Source organism: Camelus ferus, chromosome X, assembly GCF_009834535.1.
Source record: "Camelus ferus isolate YT-003-E chromosome X, BCGSAC_Cfer_1.0, whole genome shotgun sequence".
Taxonomy (NCBI): Eukaryota; Metazoa; Chordata; class Mammalia; order Artiodactyla; family Camelidae; genus Camelus; species Camelus ferus.
Window position 1 is genome coordinate 70,117,317 of NC_045732.1, and position 23,669 is coordinate 70,140,985.

At 35.5% G+C, this 23,669-nt stretch overlaps 1 protein-coding gene across 1 annotated transcript in view; it reads right to left on the minus strand.

Moving 5' to 3' along the window:
- NRK (Nik related kinase) overlaps positions 1-23,669 on the minus strand; it is a 92,704-nt gene that overhangs the window by 26,363 nt on the left and 42,672 nt on the right. The window contains exons 3-7 of the mRNA XM_032474694.1: positions 12,137-12,193; positions 10,750-10,821; positions 5,669-5,794; positions 2,451-2,561; positions 892-1,006 (exon numbers count right to left, since the gene is read on the minus strand). Coding sequence (XP_032330585.1) covers positions 892-1,006; positions 2,451-2,561; positions 5,669-5,794; positions 10,750-10,821; positions 12,137-12,193 — 481 coding nt within the window. The remainder of the gene's footprint in view (positions 1-891; positions 1,007-2,450; positions 2,562-5,668; positions 5,795-10,749; positions 10,822-12,136; positions 12,194-23,669) is intronic.

A 23,669-nucleotide genomic window follows, 5' to 3' on the forward strand; every position in this document is an offset into this window, starting at 1 on the left:
AGGTCATGCTAGAGACATGGTAGGCAAGAATTGATGTAATTAAAAATAATACAAAACTATTATGCTGTACACCAGAAATTGATACAACATTGTAAACTGACTATACTTCAATAAAAAATACACAATTAGATACTAGTGATTTATGTTCTATATCAATGAGGTCATCTGCCATTACATAGTACTGACGTTATTTGTATGGTATTATTTAAAAATCAACCAACAATATTTATTTAAAACATTAAAGATGCAACATATTGTTCCTTGTGTGCCTGTGAGACAATAAGTGTAGTTATTTTTCAATAACTTATGCCATTCTGTACCCTGAACACTAGAATAGAAAGCCAGGGACTTTCTGGTCTTTTGACTTCTAATTCTGAATTTGATTTGGATATTACTGGAGCATCATTTCTAACTGGTATCAGTTCTTTAAATATTTGAGGGAAAATTCCAATGAAGCAATTTGTGCTTAAGTAAATTAAAATTTCTTAGGTTCTTTGATATTCTTTGGAAACTATGGCTTTGTGATGGGGAAGAATTATCTCTTTGTTTAATCCCTGTCCGTGGCACAGAAACTTGCACACGGTAAATACTAAATTCAACTGCTGAAATAAATATAATAGCTAAACCTAACAGAGGGTAAAGCAATGACCAAAATGTAAAGCTCCCATTATAATTTAAAAGTTGTTTTTATCTATATGATTTCAGAGAAGCAGTTAGGTGTGTCTTTCTCTTGTCCCACACCTCCCAACCCAAGCAAAATTTCAAATTCTAACTTGTTCGGCAGTCAGGGAAAATACAGCCTAAATAAATAGAGAAGATTGTTAGTGACATGATAGAAAACACAGTAATCTTAAAGGAGTTTTCTCCATTAAGAAATTTTAGGCCTCACTTAAAGTACTATATGAATAAACTTACCTAGTTTTACTTCAGCATTATGAGTCAGTAGCACATTCTGACCTTTGATGTCCCGGTGAATCACACGATGTGCATGAAGATGAGCTAAGCCCTGCATAAGTATATTTACATTAAAAAAAAAACCCCAACATCAGTATATATTTTTTCTCTTTTTCTGGTACTGTTCTTAGTATTTTTTGAAAAACTTTTGGTAAGAAAAATGGCCCAGATTTGCATTTTTCAGACAAAATTCTTTCTTTAGGCTAGAATTACTACAACCAGTTCCCAGAAATACTACTTTTGGCTATAAGGAAAGGAAAATAAATCAGGACACCCATGAAAGAAAAAGAACACCAAAAATTAATGTTTGTATACATTGGGCCATTTACCTTCCTTTGTAGCCTCCATTTTTCCAACTAACCATAAGAGTAAAGACCTGGACATCTTAAATATCATAGCTCAGTCATTGCTTTACTCTATTCCTCATCCAACCATTTGTTTAGTCCAAAATATTTTCTAGTCAACCTTGTAGGCTGAGAATTTGGGGGAATATGGAAATTCATTTTAAAGTATTTGCAATTTGTATTGGCTTACCATGCTGTCTCCAGACCATTCACCACTAATACTAACCCGTGACCTGGCTACCCCTGCCCTGGCTTCAGTGAGATTGCTCCAGATCTAACTGGGGATTAATAATAGAAGTAACAGCAAAAACAGCTAATATTTATTGAGTCATTATTCTTTGCCAAGCACTATGCTAAGTGATTTACATGAAGTAAATTATTGAATCTTCATAGCAATCCTTTGAGGAATGTGCTAATATCACCCCAAAGTACAGATGAGGAAAATGAGATCTTGAGAAATTAAGTACTTGTCTCAAGGACACACAGAAAATACACAATGAACCAGAATTTAAACTCAGTCCAGAGTTTGTACTCAATTATTTACATGATTACCATAAGTGAATCCAATTAAGATGGGAGGAAAGATATTCTAGTTTTTTATCAGTGGTGCTGTTCAGTTCTGTTAATATTCTTCTTGGGTGACCTTAAACACTTAAGACACAAAGAAAAATTTGAGTTTGGTAGAGCAAGAAAACTGTCACTTTCATCCAATTTGGTGTTCAAAATTAAGAATGTTTTGAAAGCAAGACATTATTCAAAGAGGCTATCTTTCTGCGAAACAGTTGCAGATGGTTTGAGGCCATTCAGCAAAACACTGACTTCTGCCTCAATTTACCTTAATCTCTAATGACAGTGATTATGTCCATAACCCATTGAACACTATAGTCTGACTTTGACAGAGCTATTACAGGCCATGATTTGGAAGGACCTGGTTACCCATCTGGTAACCATCTGGTGATCTACCTTAACATTTAAGGACATTACCTGAAAATCTGCTGTCTCTAAAGCCTTTTGGTCTTTTTCAATATTCTGATCCAGAGGTTACATTTAGAATTCTTAAACCGTCCTATATGAGCACATATAAGACACATTGTATATATTACTCCCAGGTTTTTTTCAAGGTCAGGGTAGAATGACTATACGAATTCTCACCTGAAGGATCTCTCGGCAGATATAGGCAATCCAATCTTCTTTCAAACTCTGATTTCTGGTCATTCTCACTACATCAGTGACAGAACCTGCTGCACATAACTCCATCACCATCTGCAGGGAAGCCAGCAAAGTATCAAGATATAGAAAGTAATTCTCTGAAAATATCTGGAGAGTTTTAGTCCATATGGCTTGCATTTATAATGTAATGTTCATCCATTAAGACACTGCAAAGACTGGCTCAATTGTCTGGTCCAAGACTAGTGGAATTATAAAGAATTGGGAAAACTCCAAAGATTTGTGGAGGGAGAGAAGGCAGGTACCACACCAGGGGTTTTTAACCAGGAGGTGGGATTTGAGCTAAGTCTTGAAGGATAGGTAGTATTTGGATATGCTGAGAAGGGAGAACATTGTTTATTGAAAACGGAATGAGTACATGCCTTTCGAAAGGAAGCTTGTGCAGGGAACAAGCCTGAGTGATGACTGGAGTAGAACAAAAAGGACAGTTTGAGGAAACAGTTTACAGGATATGGAGAATCTCAAAACAAGTTACACTTAAACATTAAGACTAGATTTGTTTTTTATTGTTATTTTGCTTTTATTTTCAAATTCTAGAATATTTTCCCCCAAGATACTGGCAAACTACAACTCTAAGGGAGAAACTGTCAATCACTGTAGGGCATTTTTTTTGCCAAATGACTTTACTGCTAAGGAAAGTCTATTTTAAGGCTAATATTCTGACAGTGTCTCATTCAGATTTTACTTTATTAATAAGTACAATTTTTCAGAGTATTTATTTTTGCCACTAATGAATCAGGTGCCCAACTAGTAAATTTCCTTCTATATATTAGCTAAATAGAAGACTGAACAATGTGAAGGAGAAAGTAACTATTATAATCAACTTCGTAAACTTTTCTTTAAGCACAGGTTTATGCATTAAAGTGCCCATGTCAATACTGTTTTGTCACTGAACAAGACATGCCTTCTTTTTTTAAACTGCAGGTAAGTTAATTATTGCCATAAATGAAGAGAAGCAAAAGGATAAAAATCCAATCATGAATATTCAAAAAGCCTACCTTATTTCCCTTTGGAGTACTAAGATTTTCTTTTCTGAAAATGACTTCCTTAGTTTATATTTGTTCACAACTGATATATTACATGTCTTTTACCTGAGTGCACTTTCCCCTCAAGAAAAGAAACAAGTCTAACAAAACCAACAATACAGATAAACCACAAAAGGTTCCTAACAAAACCAACAATACAGATAAACCATTAAAGGTTAATTTTCGTGTTAACTATAATGGGCATAATATGTACACTGTGGTAATGGAAGAAAAGGAGCTCATTTTGAGCCATGACAAACCTGAATTAAAGCCATTCACTAACATGAACACTGGAAAATCTTGCTAGTATTACCTGAGTCAGAAGAGCTCTACTGTGAAAGGAACACAAGGCATTCTCATTTTCCCAGGTTTGTAAGCACAGTGCCTGGGACATACACTTATAAATGGTAATTACTCATTTACTTCCTACTTGTTCTGATTTACGTGGGCAAGAAAGTGTGAATGGTCCCATGAAATTTCTTACCTCCATAAATAATTTTTGCACACACTGCCTATTCATCTTTCAGATCTCAGTGTAAGGAAAAGTTTCTCCAGGAAGAGTTTCTCATTCTCCAACTTGATTTAGATTCCTTTGTTATTTGCCCACACAGAAGCATGTTATTTCCTTTCTGGCCACGAATACATCTATTTGTGTGATTATTTGATTGATATACATCTTTGCAGATAGACTGTAAGCTTCTATGACCCAGAGACATGTCAATTCAGCTTATTATTGTACCCCCAGCATCTAGCAGAAGACCTGGCAACTGCATGGGTTTTGAATGAATATATGTTGAATGACTGAAGGAACTGAGCACTAATAAACATATCTAATGAGGAAATTGCCGTAATGTCAAGAGGAAAAATCTTGTAAGTAAAATACATATTAAAAGACAAATGTTGTATGCCGAAAAAAATAACAGTGGCCATTAAAGTTGTGCAGTGATATTTAATAGAATCTGAATTCGGATTGTTGGAGAATAGAGGATTTAGTTAACTGGACATTTGGCAGAAAATAGGGTAAAACTGAAGATCTCTAAATTTGAGGGTTCTCAAAGTGTGGTATCCAGACAAGTAGCATCAACATCACCTGTAAACTTGTTAAAAAGTGCAAATTTGTAGATCCACTCCCCAGACCAACTGGATCAATAACTCTGTGTGTGGGGCCCAGCAATCTGTGTTTTATCAGGATCTCCACGAGATTTTGATGCATGCTAAAGTTTGAGAACTACTGTTTCAATTGAATCCCTTGTTGAAAACCTTTCTGTAATGTCCACTGCCCTGTTTCCTAAAGTCCACATATAAAATGTAACAGACCCTTTCCTTGACTCTTGAAAATACTGAAAAGTCTCCGTTATTATTTTTTAAAAATGCTACTTTTGACTTGGATTGGAAATCAAAATGTAAGCAAGTGTACACCAACCCCAGTTTGTGTTCAAAATACTCCTTTTTAAATAAAGGTATCCTTGACCAAAGCTCATTTTCTTGTGATTTGATTATGTCTCCTACACTGGGAGGCAGCAACAATTCTGGTGACTGTAGTGTGGGTTTCAGTTAGCCTCTAAAATTTGTATCTCATTGATTTGCAATTCATGAAACTATAGGCACAAAGACTAATAAAAGGACAAATCAATTAACTATTTAGAAATAAGTTTCTAGGAATTATTTTTAAACATAAGTACATATACTTAGCAAACATTTAAAATGCACTCATATGCTCATCCTAAATGCTAATTAGAATCGATATTTATCCAGTCATTATTACCAAGTCCATCAGGTAGTCTCCTTAGCAATACCTTTAATATACAAGCAAATGTAGTAATTACATAAAGTTAAAAGCAGCAAAACTCTATTTAAAAAGAAATATATTAGATATTTCCACTGTTGATTTGAGTCTTCTCCCATCCTACCCATAAGTCACTTACCAGGCACTTAAGTTATTTCCCCCTGTTTTATCATTCTCATTTCCAGGAATCAGAGCATACTATTTTTATTTGAACAATTGAATGCTTAAGTTTTCCTGTAGCTGCACAAAAGTGACACCTCAGTTTATGAAAGTGTATATCCTCAAGTGAAACTTTGTCTTACGGAATAAGATCAAGGTAACTAAATACACACCCAAAGTTGGTGCCTCTGACCAGGGGGGCTCAGCTTGAAAAATGCACCATAGAAGGAAACAATGTTTTTGTGGAAAGAGTACTTCTTTAAAAGGTTGAGTTCAGTCCTGAGATCCTCTTCTTCATCCTGTAGAATAAGAATAGAGAGCAAAGTTCCTAAGCTATGCCATTCAATGTCTATGGGACATTTCTAATAGAAAATCTTTACCCCTATTTTCAATTGGGTTATTTGTCTTTTATTATTTAATCATAAGGTATATTTATATAGTCTATATATAAGTACTTTATAAGGTATATGATTTGCAAATATTTTCTTCCATTCTGTGGGTTGTCACTTCATTTTCTTGATAGTGTCTTTTGAGGCACAAAATTTTTAACTTTGATGAAGTCCAATTTACCAATTGTTTTGTTGTTTGTATTTTTGATGTCATATCTAAGGATCCATTGCTAAATCCAAGGTCATGAAGATGAATTCTGATGTTTTCTTCTAAAAATTTATAGTTTTAGCTCTTACATTTAGGCTTTTGATCCATTTTAAGTTAATTTTCATTTAAAGTAGGGATCCAACTTCATTCTTTTACATGTGGATATCTAGTTGTTTCAGCATTATTTGTTGAAAAGACTAGTTTTTCCCCATGAATCATCTTTTCATCCATATCAAAAACTGGTTGACCGTAGATGTATGGAAATAGGTCTATTTCATTGATCTATATTTCTAGCCTTACGCTTGTACCACACTGCCCTGATTAATTTGTGATTAATTGCATTTTAAAGGTACTAGTTTGATTAGTGCTGATTTTTAAAAAAGATGTACTTAAAGTCATCTATGTTCCTAATCACTACAGTAGTAAATATGTTAAAAAAATGTAATATACATATATACACACACACACGCAGAGAGAGAGAGATAGGCAAGTGGTCTACTCTCACTGAACATTTCTTTCTACCAATGGTAACATTTGAGTGTATATTCCTCTGACATTTTAATATGCTAATGCAGTAGCTAGAAATGACAGAGATAAATGGGTGGTTTCTATTATATATATATATATATAGCATTTATTTTTTAATCTAAACAACTCATATTTTTCTCAGTATTCTGCAACTTGCATGTTTTATTCAATATCTAAATACCATCTTTCTATATAAATAAACATAAATGCACTTCTTTTTTATGGAAGCTTAGAATTGCACAGAATGGAGATATGGGTTTGCCACTTGGGGGACAGGTCAGGGCTAGAGGTATTGTTTTTGAGGATTATCTATATAGTGATAAAGTGAAGCCATCTTTTTGGATGGGATCGCCAAAGTAGAATACATAATGTCAAGAGACATTTCTGGCAGAAAACAGTATGATGTCATCAGACAAGAGCATCTACACTGAGCATTAGGACACCTGGGTTCTGGCACTGAGAGCCAAGAGCTAGAAATTTAATCAATCTTCCCTAGGTTCAATTTATCCTCAGAAATCTAAGTTGGCAGTTATTACCTATCTCCATGGAATGTTAGTGGAAGCAAATGGGATAGTGTACTTAAAATTCTTTGAAATCCTCGGCAGAAGAATGCTGTAAATGCAAGGTATTAGAATACAGTATATTACTTGACTTACTCGTTTGAAATAGAGTGTTATCAGAACTACACTTCTCTCTCTCTGTCTTACCATAATCTACAAACATGTGCTGGAAACTTTTCACTTCCAGCATATTTGTTATAGCAGAGTGAATGAAATAGGAAGCAATTCTCTCTCCCTAAGATTCAGCTATGTCTGCTTGTACCTTGACAACCAAGTAGTTCCCATAATTCTTCTGTAACTACTATTAGCCAGTCTAGAAAAAGCTCTTCATTTCTTAATAAATTGAAAATCACTGTATTTTTTTGTGTATACAGGTGCAATACACTTAAGAGAAACATCTTAAAATATTAACTTTCAAAAAGGTAACTTACTTGTTGGGAATTTTCAATGAACCTATCATTGGTTTATTCATTTAGGTGTCATAGCCCTAGCTTAAAGGAATTTACATACAGGGAAATAAGATTCACATGCATGAATGACATAGCTGTTGATGAACACAAGATAGTGCATAATGAAGTTGAGGGTGACATTAAATGAATCAGGAAGTGACCCTGAACTAGACAAATGGGTTCACCATCAGAGTCATTTGAATTCCTACTAGCTCAAAATTTCATTTCATTGTAAATAAAAAGCTCTCCTACAGCATCTGTAAAAGTTTAATTTATATAACCTTTTCAGGAATACTCTTATTGTACAAAGTGAAATTATTTGTAGTATGTAAAGAAAAGAAGATTTTTAAATTAAAGATACAGTTAGGCTCCAGTTCTGAAATCCAGTGAAAAAGGATACCTTTGATTTCTTTTGGGCAATGAATTAGAATTGGACAACTGGCATTAAGAGCAATTAAGGGGTGAACCTCTAACAATCTTTAGTTCTCCCCAGCATTTCCCTCAGTTACCTTGACTCGATGACCTGGGGTAGGGGAAAGTATATATGTAGTACATTCTTTAGCATTCCCCTAGGATTTTCTAGTGGACTTATCCATAAACATTCAATTACTAGAAAATAAATCCTGAGAGAATCGTATGTCTTTATGGGAGGGGATGGAGCATTATTTCGCCAGTTAGAAATCAATGACAGGTTCTCTTTGTATTTATTGTGTAATAAAGGACTGAACAAATAAAACAATCAACTTGTAGTATGCGAATTATATGGAAGTTCAGGATTCAGTTTCATCTCAGCCTCCCAGGGAAGCTTGGTTAATAAGTTTCCTTAGAATTCCCTTAACCTGTCTTCCACAAAGCTAAAAGTTTATCCTTATGGCTTATCATGTAGGGCCTTCATTCTTATCATGTAGGACCCTTAAACTTTCTGCTTCCCTTATGATGTGGCTCTTCTTTGAAGTGGTAACAATATCTGCCATCATATAGAAAGAAACCTCAGGAACTAGCAATTCTGTATGTACAGGGGCCCTCTCAGTTAACTAGCAAGTCACCAAGATTCTGCTGAGAGAAACAGGAACTCATAAAAAAAAGAAAGTACAATAAATAATATAATGGTGTGAGGGTAAGAAAGCAAAAAACAAGTTAAAAAGAAGCATGGATCAGATTGAGTCCTTTAACTTGTTTGGTAGTTTGATCTCTCAAGGAGCTTCATTTTCTTTATGGGTTAGAAATCTCATGTCTCCAAGCAGGATCAAGAGAATGGCTGGGCTCTAGGCAGCTATGTGATTGCATTTAACCATACTTTTAACCCTGTTATAGGTAGGCCAAGCATTCTGATGCTATTTTACCTGTGAGAAATCTGAAGCCTAGAGAGGAAAGACAACTTTTCCAAGAACTTCTTGGCTATTTAGTGTTAGACTTGGAATTTGAACTCATGTTTGTAGACTTCCACATTATTACTATTTCCATAAACCCCTGAAATAAAGAGATGCGTGTGAAGTCATAAACTTCTTATCCCAAAGGATTCAGGATGATTTAGAGATGTTAACTGGCTGAACAGCTAGCAGTTATTTTTCTTACTAAAATACATAATCAGAGAATTCAAAGTTCACAACTAGAAAAACTTTTAAGAGTGGGTTTCCCAAATAAATGTAAACTCCCCGAAAACCAATAAACCAAGATCAGATATGTTTGGAAAGCATTAGAATGTTTGCCATTCTCAATTAACAGGAAGTTGAGCTTGTGAGAAACACATAAGTACATTATATCCATCAGGCCAAGTGAGTAATTTAAAACTCTCACACATAACCCAGTAATATGATGCTACAGCATTTTCTGGCTCAGGGCCAGTTGAGCCCAGAGTGGACTGAATATCCTGCGTTTTGTCAAGAAGAGGCAGCTCAAGGATGCCAAAACTTCCTTTGCAATTTCACCCAATTCTAAAATCAAAATATTTTTCCCTATAGAAAGAATACCAGAGAAGGTTTGGGGAAGAACTTTAAAAGGGTTTATTAATACAAATGTTTGATGAAACCAGAATTGGTCAAACAATTATATTTTTCATACCTTACTTTTCACAGCTTCTTGATCTACCAAAGCATGTTATTAATCAGTACTACCTGTTTCATTTGGATATGCTTTGTCTCCTGAGACACACTGTAAACAAAACAGGAGCCTAGTACTTACTAAATGAATCATGGAACTGTTTATCAACACCTTCCTGATATAACCAGAAAGTTTTTCTGAATGTGATTGTTAATGGGAAAGGTTATTTTTAATGTGCTTGAGAGCATATTTATTAAGATACAAAATATTTAAATACTAGCTAGTTAAGTACAGGGGAGAAAATTAAGAAAAAATATATCAATTAATTACATTGATAAGAAGAGCAGGAATTTTACATGTAAGCCCACAGAATATTTTGATAGATCACCAACATCTAGATCATCAATATCTCCTGAAAAAGGATTCCCTTTGACAGAAGTTATTCTAGAGCCAGCAAATTACTGGAGTCATAAAGACTGCTTTGTAAGTCAGTTAAAAAGCTTCAAGTAGAAAGCATCTTCACGCTCCTTCATGTATTCAAGTACTGTGCCAGATGTCTGAACACTTTTAGGCTGGGTAGCCTGTTGGTTTTCTATCTTCTCTTATTCTCACAATAAAAAAGAGTAGTCTTCATTGGGCTCACACACAATGGCAATGTTTCTTAAAATCATAATGGGGGGAAAGCCAGTCAGTCCAGAATACCATGTAAAAGGTGTGAAAAGAACCTTGCCAAGGCCAATTTTAGGTAAAACTCACTCTTGTTCCCATCACGTCTTTTGTTGTTACTCAGCTAGAGGACTCTGTGCTCTGTGAGTTTACTCAATCCTTCACCTTCAGTCAACACTTACCTGTTCAGGGAACCATTTCTTTAGGCCCTGCTTTCTGACAGATGTCAGTGTTCAAATATGATGAATGAATCTATGTGAATATGTTAAAAGATATAAATACATTATCACCTTTAGGTAAGAACATTTTAGTTGCGGCTTTCTAAAGATAATGATACAATACAAAAGGATTAGTTTAGAGTTGAAAATTAAAGGAAAGACTGCCTAGGGACTAATGAAGACTTTCTGTACTCACGCTGTATCTCCACCCGACAGACTTTTGATATTTATTCACTCTCACTCGCCTTCCTATTTCAGGTAAAGGGGTCTGCAATGCCAAGAACAAAATGTTATTAGACCCACTGGTACACTCTGAAAATGATTTATTCTTAACTACTTTGTGCTCTTTTAGTACTAAATGGAAGAATAACATATTATTCCTCTATCAATTTTCACTAATAGTTTTAATAAAAAATCAGATTCTTATATATACAGAAACTTGGCACCAAATTCATAGTAACAGATTTAACTGCCATATTAATGGGAGATTACAATTCGATGTTAGTAAAGTGCTATTCCCCCTAACAAAACAAGGTAATTGGTACTATCTATGGACTGAACATGATTTTTAACTATTTCAACTTAGAGTATCTGAAACATAGATTAAATGTGGGTTAAGGTCTTTCAAGTTAAAAAAAGGAAATAAGTATTTTAGAGAGTCTCACTCAAAAAGTACTAGGCTGATTATTTGGAAGTCATGGTTTGTAGGGTAAGATAAATCCACAAAACCTCAAAATCCATTGAAACACACGTTGGTTTGCAACATCTGACATTATTGGCAAAACAAAAAGCATGCAACTCTTTAAATAGTTTCAGTAATTCACTTCCTGCACAAGTTGGAAAAGAACAGTTTATGGCATTGACAACAATTCAGTGAATATGTACAGTTTTTCAAACGTAATATTTGGGAATTTTCCTTTAGGGTATAGTGAAATGAAAATGTTTTGACCTTTGCTATGTTCATGCTAATATTATCCTGATAAAGTAAGGCACTCGTGCTAAAGAAAGAAGACAGAAATCAGTACTTAGCAAATTCTATGACAATATGTTATGAATCATGGCAACTTTATGAATGTTAGCAGAAATAGTGCCAATTAAACTGTCTCTCTTGCTCATCTGTCAGAAAATACATGAAAAATATGCATCTCTGACAAGTTCTTTCCTTCTACTTGTCATTGAGAATCCAATGGCCTCAATTCTCAAAGAGAATGGTTAGAGAGGGAAAAATATGATGAAACACAGAAAGATTAACACAATATTAGGGGAAATCTACTTTTTACTATCCCTGGAAACAGATAACCAACTAGAAATAGACAGGAATACATTTATTTTCTTCATTTTTATGGAATACTAAAATTTATAGCACTTTCTCTGTAAGTGAAACTTTTTCATGTGTAAATATAATAAATTAATAATAAAAATATACTGATATAAATAATATTAAATGATAAATATTAATAAATCCAGATTAAAATAATTATATGTTATAATGATATAAAAATACTATATAATATTTTCTGAACTGTTTATCCCAAGACTATAGCCCACTAAGGGAACGGAATACATACAGGATATAATATTACCTTACGAGCATTCATCACTTTAACAGCTGTAAAGGCACCAGTCTTTTCATGGAGTCCCTGAAACACAAAATAGCAATAAACATCAAATTCTGGCCAGACAATCCAGCAATCAAGAAGCAAAGTAAAAATATTAAAATTAAATAAGGGTAAACATTGTAGCCTATGATGAAATATAAAATATTACATAGAGATGAACTATAAGGTATTACATAGAGAATAGAAATATTAAATTATGAACACTTTAAAGAACCCCCAGCCATTTCACTCAAAATATCAAGCAAGTTTACGTAGTTTTGCTTCTTATGTCTGATATGAATAGTAGACACAATTGGCCATTTGAAGGCTCTGCTTTCTTAGTATCTTTAATTTAGCTTTACATGGACCAAAGCACACAGATGAAAAGTAAAAATTCCAGGTTGGAGATGCAGGAAAAGGAAGTGTTCTACTGAACATTTTCCCAGCTGATTATGTAGTACCATGCAGACAAATCTTTCCGTTGGGCCCCTCTTCATATACTAAAAATGTTTTTTTCATAATGATCACACATAAGAGTGATACATAATTCAATGGCCTCTAAACCATTTAGCATGCCCTCAATCATATGAATCAAAGGTATTTATGAATGAAAGAAGTTCTGAAAGATTCTTTCTTATTGAAAACACTGTGAGTTCTAAGAACTTAGTCTTATACAAAATGTGAGTACAAGTTATGGATTTATAATTTTCAAAAATTAACACAGAGGTTTGGAATCAGAGTTCTTATTTTGTGGCTGGTTCCTTTTAAAATATTTCAAGCTGTAGTCATAGAAAAAATATCAGTCTGGTATTAATATGAGTAAGGCTTGAATTTGAAACAAAATGCCTTTTCTGATAGTTCTCCAGCAGATTTGATTCTTCAGCTGTACTGGGTTAGACAGTGTCTACCAGAATTCAGATTCACCCATAACCTTAGATTGCGACTTTGCTTGAAAAATAGGGTCTTTGCAGATGTAATCAAGTTAAATGAGGTCATATTGGATTATGGTGGCCAATGACTGGTACGTTTATAAGAGAAAGGGGAAGGATATTTGGACACAAAGACATGGACACACACATAAAGGGAAGATAGCCATATGAAGACAGAAAAAAATTGGAGTGATGAAGCTACAAGCCAAGGGATGCCAAGGATTGTTGACAACCACTGGAAGCTAGGAAGAGAGAAAGAAGGATTCTTCTATAGAGCCTTCAGAGGGAGAATGGATCTGCAGACTTCTAGCCTTGAGAACTGTGAGAAAATAAATTTTTGCTGTTTTAAGCCACCTCATTTGTGGATTTGTTACTGCAGTTGTAGTAAACTAACATGGGGCAAAACAAAGGACTGTCACTAGTCACAGATCTCATGTGAAAGATAGTAGTACTTTTTAGCTTACAGAATGATCAAATGAGGGGTGCTGTTTCTGTATAATATTTTTAATATCTTGAGTAACCTGTCAAGTGAATAACTATGCAAAAGATCGAGATCCCTCAATTTCAGGACAGTGATCCTTAAATATATTGTCTGTTTGATGTGAAATCTCTTTTAGAAAGCGTTCACTTTTAAGTATATGAATATTGTTTTTAGATGATTCCTACAAGTTTTTTCACCAAAATACAGCCAGCTGATCAAAGAAACTCAAAAAGAACACCATTCTACCACTACCACCAGTGTTACATGCTACATATGAGTGTCAAAATTTCTTCATTTTACCCCACTGATAAGATTGAAAGGATTTAATCCCATACATTTAAGACTACTTCAATCCTATTGAGTAAGCCACTGTTTGTAAATGAAGCCATGTGCCAGAAATGGATTGAAAGACTTTCCAGGACATACAGTAAATCTAGAAATACTGGCACTTTGACTTAACTCCAGTTCTTGCCAAAGAACTAAGCATTAAACAATTATACTGATTAGATAGCTATAGCGCTGATGGGAAGTGGCATGGATTGCTGATTTTGGTTTATGGCATTAGGCCTGCGAGAGTTGGGTCAAGGTGTTTTGTGTTCAATTGTGTCCTCCAAAAATACATGCTGGGGTTCTAACCACTGGAACATGGGAATGTGATCTTTTCTAGAAATAGGGTCTTTGTAGATGTAATCAAGTTAAGATAAAGTCATACTGGATTAGGGAGGGCCCTAACGCCAATAACTAGTGACCTTATGAGAAGAGAAAAATTTGGACACAGACATCCAGGGAGAATGCCATGTGATGATGGAGGCAGAGATTGGATAGGTGTGTCTACAAGTCAAGGAAACACAAGGATTGCCGGCCATCACCCAAAGCTAGAAGATGCAAAGAAGGCTTACTTCCTAGAGCCTTCTGAGGGAGAATGGCCCTATATACACTTCGATTTGGGAATCCCAGCTTCCAGAATTGTGAGGGAATACATTTCCTTTAAGCCATCCAGTTTGTGGTAATCTGTTACAGCAGACCTAGGAAACTAGTACACAAGGCTAGCAGGATAGAAACTAAGCAAGAGAAGGGGGCTGGACTTGGGACAGAAACTACTGATCAAGGTACAAGGAAATGTCTAGAATCAGGTGAGCAGTTTTGGGTGGAGCATGACAGCTACCAAAGACTAGAATTTTTAAAGGAAAGGAAAAAAGTTGTAGGTTATTGACTGATCAGAGAAAATTAGTTAATGTTTTAGATATTGACCCCTTATCAGATAAATGATTGTAAGTATATTCTCCCTTCTGTAGGTTGCCTTCTCATTTTGTGGATGGTTTCTTTTGCTGTACAGAAGCTTTTCAGTTTGATGTAGTCCCACTTAATGATTTTTGTTTTTGTTGCTTGCACTTTTGGTGTCATATTCAAAAATTCCTTTTCAAGATTATTGTCAAGAAGTCCCCCCTCCCTCATATTCTCTTCTAGTTTTACAGTTTCAGGTTATTAAAGTCTTTAATGCATTTTGAGTTAATTTTTCTAAGTGATGTAAGAGAAGAGTACAAATTCATTATTTTGCATGTGGATATATAAATATATCAGAGACTTCCACATTTATTTATATCTCTGGGGAAAATATATATTAATATTTTTATTTATTTAGCCTTTATTATGACTTAAAAAGTATTGTTTTCCTAATTATTCATATAAACAGTTTCTAGTCAAGTTTTACTAATATATGTGTGCACAAATACAACATGTTGGAAACTGGTTCTCACACACCCTTTAAAGGAATTAAAATGTTTCCTTCTTTGATTCTAAGAGGTTATTAGTGGGCCAAACCACTATCCTGTGCAACACAAATATTTGGCATGTTAGCAAATATGTTAGCCATATATTGCATTATTTGACCGATGATTAGGAAGCCACAAAAATTTTAAGTGTAGAATACACAGCCATTATACTCATGGAACATATTAGTGAGATAACTGAATTAAAAAGGTGTCACCAATGGCCATAGAACAGAGACAATTGACTTGGTTCTAATCTCATTATCTGGGACTTATTCTCTCATTTGAAAACTGCACACAATTATTTTGTTGGATAAGGTATCCGAATGTGGGGTTTGGAAAACATGCTTACTGTGTCTATAGAGGAATTAAGCCTCAGATCTGGGAACCATGTATGGGGTTAATATGCCTAAACATTATAAGCTTCCACAGAAGTCTGGAATATCCAGATGATAGATAAATGGAAAACTGTTGCCTGTTAATCTAGTATTTCAGAGAGTTCCTTCTGTATCTTGAGTTTTTAAATATTTTTATTTTTAAATAATATAGAGAACAGTTTCAAAGATAGTACAGAGTGTTCCTGTATATCCTTTACCCAGCTTCTTCTAATGTTAACATCTTATACTGCCATGGTACAGTTGTCAAAACTAATAAATTATATTGGTATAGTACTCTACTACACTGTAGACTTTATTTGGATTTCCCCAATTTTTCCACTAATATCCTTTTTATAGGATCCAAACTGGGACCCTGCATTCCATTCAGCTGTCATGCTCCTTAGGCTCTTGCAATCTGTGACAGTTCCTCAATCTTTTCTGTTTTTCATGACCTTGACACTTTTCAGGAGTATTGGTTATGAATTTGGTAGAATGTCCCTCACTTTGGGTTTATCTGATATTTTCTCATGATTATACTGAGATCATGGGTTTTGGGAAAGAACCTCACAGAAATGAAGTGCCCATCTCATCACATTATTTCAAGGGTACATGGTATGTATAATCATGACTGATCATTGGTGTTGTTAACCTTGATCACTTGTTTAAAGTGATGTTTGCCAGATTTCTTCACTGTATAGTTACTATTTTCCCCTTCCATTCTCTATTCATTAGACGTGATTGATGCTGGTTTTGAAGAGGCATATCACTATTCTTGAACATTTATCTAGAGAACCTAGAAGTCATCTTGAGATAAACTCTGTTCAGTAGTGCCACCTTGTGGTTCACTGACACAACACAGAAGTTGTTTTATGACCTTCGCTGAAGGCCATGATGTCATAAACAGATTGTCTCCCAAATGAAATATTAACCCAGGACCAGCAAATCCAATTTCTAGGACATACCTTCTTTTTCAATTACAATGTATGTTTTGTGACAAATTAATTTAAAATGCCATTTGTTGAAAACACACATAGAGAATGCTAGAAAAGGAATTTAGTTTTAAATTCTAGGTTGAATGTTAAGTAACCTCACATTTCACAGTGGCGTTAGTGAATATTTTACAGGAAAATCACAAAGAATACCTTAAACTATAAATGTGGTGTTTTTTGGTCTGATTTTCCTACCATCAGTTATACCAATAATATCACACAGAAGCTACTAGCTGCACTGGATTAACAATGCTCCCTTAAATAGATTTTTTCGTGCAAAGAATGACCTTTTAATTCTTAAGCATCACAGAGCAAGAATAAGAAAATTCTCCTAGCTTTCATTCCTATCATAAGAAAAGAAACTGCTGCTTAAATCTTTTGCATACATTCTTTTACATACATTCATAGGCTTGCTTATATCTGAGTAATATAAGATATATAGTAACAATGTTTCATAGCCATTCCTGACTCTAGGCTCAAGCCTACTGGCATTTGGAATCGAGTCATCTATATTTTCATCTCAGGCAACTGTTTGTCTTGCCATCAAGCTCATTCAACTTATTCAAGTTTGGTTATTAATAGATGCCACTCATATGAAATGATTTTTAGGGTCAGCAGAAAGCCAACTACTCAGAAAATCCCTCCCTCTACTCCACCCTACAACCCATTACAGAGTATAAAAATCATTATTATGGCCTCAATTTTATTACAGTAATTAAACTCCCTGATTATTCAAATGTTAGCTGAGAAAAAGACAAATTGATTTATCATTTGTCATTAATGCTTTAGCGTGTTAGATGATCAGATTAGATAACTTCAAGAATGGTCATGAACAGTCAAGTGTTGATAGAAGCAGGTGGTGGAGGAAAGAAAGGACTAGAGTCCAGGAGAGATTGCTTCTCAGCTATAATGAAGGTTGCAGGAGCCTAGAATGAGGATCAAGGTAAATGTGGCTGAGAAGGGATTCTCAAAGTGAGAAGGGAGTAAAAAAAAGGATGTGGGGTGGAGAGCTGAAAAGACAAAAGGTGCCAAGTCACAATTTTACTAGAGAAATTTACAGTGTTTAAGATGCATACACCTGAAACAATTAGAGAACAACACGAAATGCAAAGGCTAGTTAATGACATGAATTCCTGGCTCCCAAATACAGTCTAAATACAGTTTAAAAGATTCAAGAGAATAAGTATATGATGCCATGTGAAGGTTTTAGATATAGTCCTAAGAAACTCCCTTGATTAATTCATGATCTCACAACTAACTATTTTCTAGGGCTGTACTCCAAAATATAGTAATTGGTACAAACTTGTGTTCCTTTTCCAGGACCATTTGAAATTATCTAGGAAAGAACATAAATTCCTCAACGTGTTGATTTCAATTTAGCAAGGATTTCTGTTCTTGGTTAATTACTTTAGATAATCAAATAAGCAGCATTATTTAGTTTGCTCTGCCCAGGAAAAAACAGATTTTATTACTGGACTGTTGCTCTTCAGTGGCTCCAAGCTGAGTATAAGCATTGTGAATCTGTCCTACGAACATAAAATGTGGCATGTCCCTGAGTTTAGGACACTGGTTACATATAAAACATCGTTAAAAGGTATATGTGTCTGCTTCAAACAAGAAACACTGTAGGACAATCTTTATATACATAACAAAATAAATAGAGGGATGGTCATAAGAACTTTCTGGTTTAAAACTGGACTTGTACTAGTTTTCATTAAACACAAAACTCCTCAAATTCATTTTTGGAAGGTCAAATTACCACATTTCAGATTACTTCCAATTTGAGGGAATATCTCAAAAGTAATAAAGCAAGGTCAACTTCTCATTGGGAATCCAGGATCAAACTATAGATTACCAAGTGATTGCAGAAGAAAATTACAAATTGTCTGCAACCTGCTCATTTGAAACTTAGCCTTACTGACTTCTAGCAGACCAGTCAGTCCACCATACTTCTTTTTGGCCCACAGCATCTCAAGATTTCCACTTTTCTTTGATTGGTCTGTCCTCTGCCTTGGGGCATATTCACATGGAGATAAATGTCTATTCTGGTTATTCATTATGATTTCTGTTAGGAAATCTAGGAGGTAGCTGTAGATGTGGATGGGAGAGTAGGGAGAGGGGTAGTAGTAGAGCAGGGAACAGCTGATGGCCCTAGTTTTCTCAAATCTCTTATAAGTACAGAACCACATTGACAATGATAAGCGAGTTATGTGGGTAAGTTAATTACATACAGACAATTGCAATGGAAAAAATAAATTAAGGCAATAAAGTCTAGTTTTCAAGTACATCATCATATCAAGTATTTAGTCATGCCATTAATAAACTCAGGTGAAAAAAAGTTCTCAAAGCCTAGGAATATATTTCTTTCATTTTGGTATCTCTAGTTCCTAGTAAAATGGCTGGTACATAAGACCCTATTAATGAACACTAGTTGAGTGAATGATGAATAGAGTAACTGGGATGGCTTCCTGGAAGAGGTAGAATATCAGCTGGACCATGAAGATGGCATAGCATTTGAATAGACTCTGAAGGGCAGGATAGACCCAGTGAGTGAGACACCATGAACAAAGCCTATGAGGTAAGGCTTATTATGAAGGCACAGCCACTGAAGGAGAACAGAAGAGGAAAAAGGAAAATTGGGCATAAAGAGAAAAAGATGAACAGAAGAGACTACAAGAATGTACCTGTATTTGTCACACCAGAAATTTAAGTGTAAATTAAAAAAAATAAAATCTTATTTAACAGAAGGTAGATGTGATCATTGAGAAATTAGCCATTAGTAGTTTGGTACTTTATGGACTGGCTTTTACTAGTTAATGGTCTAATACAAATATCAGGGTGGTTAAGGCACTGAAAAACCAGCACTGAATTGTAGTAATGATCAATTTCTTGGGGATTACACATTTTAAACCATAACAAATGATTTAAAATAGCAGTTGTGACAGCTGTGTTGGAAAAATCCATCATTCTGCAAAAGTTAATTACCACATTTTTCCCCAGAAAGAATGCAAGACAGTCCTTGATGGCCTTGTAATTTTGATTAGGCTAAAAACTTTATTTTTAATCATGCTGTTAAGGAAACTGTTGTGGAAAGACTGCTGACTATACAGCAGTTCCTACACAGTCCTTCCAGTTATTTGCTTTGCCTTCTGGTGGCAAATCTAAACCACATAATCCCCAGGGCATTCTTTCTTTCTTCCCAATTGGTTTTGTGGTGGCAGAAGGCCACAAGGCACTTACTATACTCATGTCCATTTGGGAACCTTGTTTTTCATTCACACAGTTTTGTCCTTCTAGTCATTTGTTTGGGTGCCAGCTTTCTCCTAGCAAACAAACCAAGTGATGCTTCAAGGCCACCAAGAGTGCAGCCCAAAACAGTATCCACTGAGTACTTTATGCTGTGCTGTGGAGGAACAAGACAACGTGGCTAACAGGATAGGTTTCGCCAGCATCATGTCTATGCAGAAAAACAGACATGAGGCTACAGAGAACTTTCAAAAGTTAGCAAGCCCATGAAGAACTTTCAAAGGTTAGCACATTCATATTCCTCCTCCAAGCAGGGACTTTTTCTTAACCAGTATTTGAGATGGGAAGTAATGGTGGTTTGGTTCTTTTTGAAAGTCATTTCATTTGCTTTCCTTTTTAGTCTTCATTACCACCACCAAGCTCAAAAACCCCAAAGGGCAGATGAATTTGGAGCAGTCTGTGTTTGGAGGTGTGGCCAGGATTGGAGAGGGTCTAGCACAGACTGGTAGTAGTGGTGAGTGGGCAGAGCTGGGGACATATAAGGCAACATGTTAATCACCCCACACCTCACACATTATCCATCAGGAAGATGTATTTATTTTAAAGATTGCCAAAGGAAGAGATGCAGTCTGGGGAGTTCCATAAAGCAATCCAACAGACTTTATATTTGCTTTAAAAAGTTGTATGGAATTCACAGATGTATAAATGATAAATGCTGTTTGATAACTGACAAGATTATTAAGACTTACATTTTTTTAAATTCCCACAAAGCCTAGTACAGTGTTAGACCCCAAAAACTGTGTTAATTCAATTTGATTGACAGGCAGTAGTCATTTAACTGACAAGGGGCACTAAAAAGACTCTCTGATTTGATTTTGCATGAGCACCCTATCATCACAGGAGTTTTGACACAACCAAGTGTATCAAAGTTGGAAAATTCTTTTTGGGTGTGACTTTCTCCTTTTGGAGAGAATTCAGAATAAGCAGGAGCAGATATTTCTGGCTTTGAGCAGATGGAGCCTGTAGTTGAATAAATAATATCTTAACCTTGACACTTTAGGATTGAAAACTTCTATAATCAAGTTGTTACAAATTTTAGAACTTGCAATTCAGGGGGAAACAGGAACTACGCTTCTTTCAAGAATAGTAACAGAGACTGTTGCTGGACTTTATATTGTTTATGACACAGTTGTCACTTTTAGGTCCTTATGAAGAAGTGTCATATCTTTATAAATATATCATGAGATTTAATTTGCATTCCTGTTGTTTCAGCAACATAAATGAAACTTACATCATAAGTTGGTACTTTATATTCCTGAGGCCTCATAAGGTCCTTTTATCTAATTAATCTATTTACCCTTCCATCTCTGCTATTAGATTAGCTGCTCTCTAAAGGCAACTTTCCTCTCCCTATATCTTTAGAGTCTAGCACAAAGCCTGGCATGTCACCAGCACTCAGCAAAAATGTATTGAACTAAACTATGTTAATATCCATATGAAGCTCTAAATGAGGGAGGAGATGCATGGGCAAAGGTCTGTGTGTATATGTGTGTGATGGTGGGGAAGGCACAAAGATACTTTTTATGCCACATTATGTGGGAGAAGATTTGGAGGGAGCCCAGAATCCAATGTGCCCCGTGATACATTGGGGTTTTCTGACAAAGACTGAAATGCTGCACTGTAGCAGAGTACTCCAAGGAATTCAAAGATCATTATTTGTGCATAGGCGAATTTCATTTTCTGACCCTATAATCATCTTTGTGGTTCCACTGTGAAGCCACTCAAAGTTCCTTACAATTCTCTTCAGTCAGAGACCCTCAAGAGAGAAGATATGCGTTAGCTTAGTTCAGAGGCCATGATCCTGCATAAGTAATAGAAGGGCCAAGGCTCTTGCCAAATTGGTCCAGGTTTGGTTTGTCAGGTGAAATTACCTAATTCTTATCTGTACTTCTCCTAACTCATGGCTACTATTCCCACAGCTTCTTCACTAAGGATCTGTTGTTTATACCTCTTGTGGTTATATCTACTACGAATTCATGAGATGGTAAGAGCTCCAAGTTTCTCACTTTTTTTTTTTTTTAACTTAGCAAACCTCCAAATCATCCAAACCCTGGCTAAATAGAGCCAAAGTATATGTACTGAAACAGAAATTTTGTAGCTAAAATGCTACTAACCACCAGCATAATCCAACAGAATAATGTTTTTCCTCATCCAGAAACCTGGGACAATCATGGTCATGCTTATTAGAACTGTGAAAGGAGTCGGAAGAGGGCCTTCGTGGTTTCAGTGGCTATGTAGTTTAGAAACTGCCCTGTAATTTGAGGCAGTTATGTGTGCTTATACAGCAGCTTCAGCTGAGTTTTATTACCCTTGTTATTACTCCTACAGGGAAAAATAGGTCAAAATATGTAGTAACATCATTTGTAAATGGAGCTGCTCTCTACTGCGTTACAGCATTCAAAGAGCAAATTGCACAAAATAGACAATAAAGCTCAATGTTCTTGGCTGCAGGATACATACAACATTTGCTAGAAATAAATGAAGAGCTGCTACTAGGCAACTAAGGGGAGATCTCAATGCACTGCTATATGACAAGCACATCAGCGTCCATGGGGGACAAAAGTACAAAGCTATTGAGGGTCTGTATTACAAATGGGTGACATCATAAAACCTTCAATGCTGGTCACAAATTCAGGTTTAAAGTCACAGTCTGCACTGCTCATGCTGAGGACACTATATAGGATCTCTGTGAGACTAGGGCCTGAATTATATCAAATGCTCTGCAAACACTTCCAAACACCTTTGTCTATGATGTATAGTGAAATCATGATCAAGTAGGAGATGATGATTTAGTTCTCCTTGTGTGAAGCTTCCTCACAGTGATATTTTCCCCCTCTGAAGGACCATACACTACAAAAATAAAGAAGGAACTCAGCTACCAAAAGCAACTTTTGCATACAGATTTTTTTTCCTCTCGGTTCCCATTTTCTCCCATTGTCATAGATAGTATCTCTTTCTCTCTTTAAGGTTTGTCTGGGTTTGACCATGGGGTAGTTGATGAGGGCACGGGCAAGAGCAAAGAATCAAACCCTCTATAAGCAAACAGGTTTCCGCACACAACAGATAATGCATCATTGCAGTGTCACAATGTTTTAACACAGATTGCTTTCTTTATGCAATGCATGAATCAGTTAACACTCATACAAAATGCATTCCATCTGCTCAGACAGATGTAAGTTGTAGTGTTTTTGATCCTATCAAACAGCACAACCAGTTGAAAGAAAAGCACTGAGAAAAATGGGTAAGGAGAGAGACTCATCCAAAGAAGCAGCTTTGCCTCAAAATCTACCCAGTCAAAGCTGGAACCTCAACTCTCCCATGTCTGTCCACAGAGGTACAGACACAATACCCTTAGTAGGAAGCTAAAGTGGAGAGGGATGTTGATGCCTTAAAGAAAAAAGTCCTTAAAAACTGAATTGACTATAATCTACAGCAGTAATTAACATTCTCAAAGGCACCTTAGGAGCACCTATATTTGACTGGGATGAACACTAAGACTTAGGGAAATGCCAAAGAGAAGGGAGAATGGAAAAGGAAGGAGTACTGGGTGAAGTGAGAGAACATGCAGGGTGTAGAAAAGACTGAGAAAGGAGATGAGGAGAAAAAATGGTTTCCACAGAAGATAGGCCAAGAAACACCGATAGCCCTCAGGGTCTAATCAATGCTC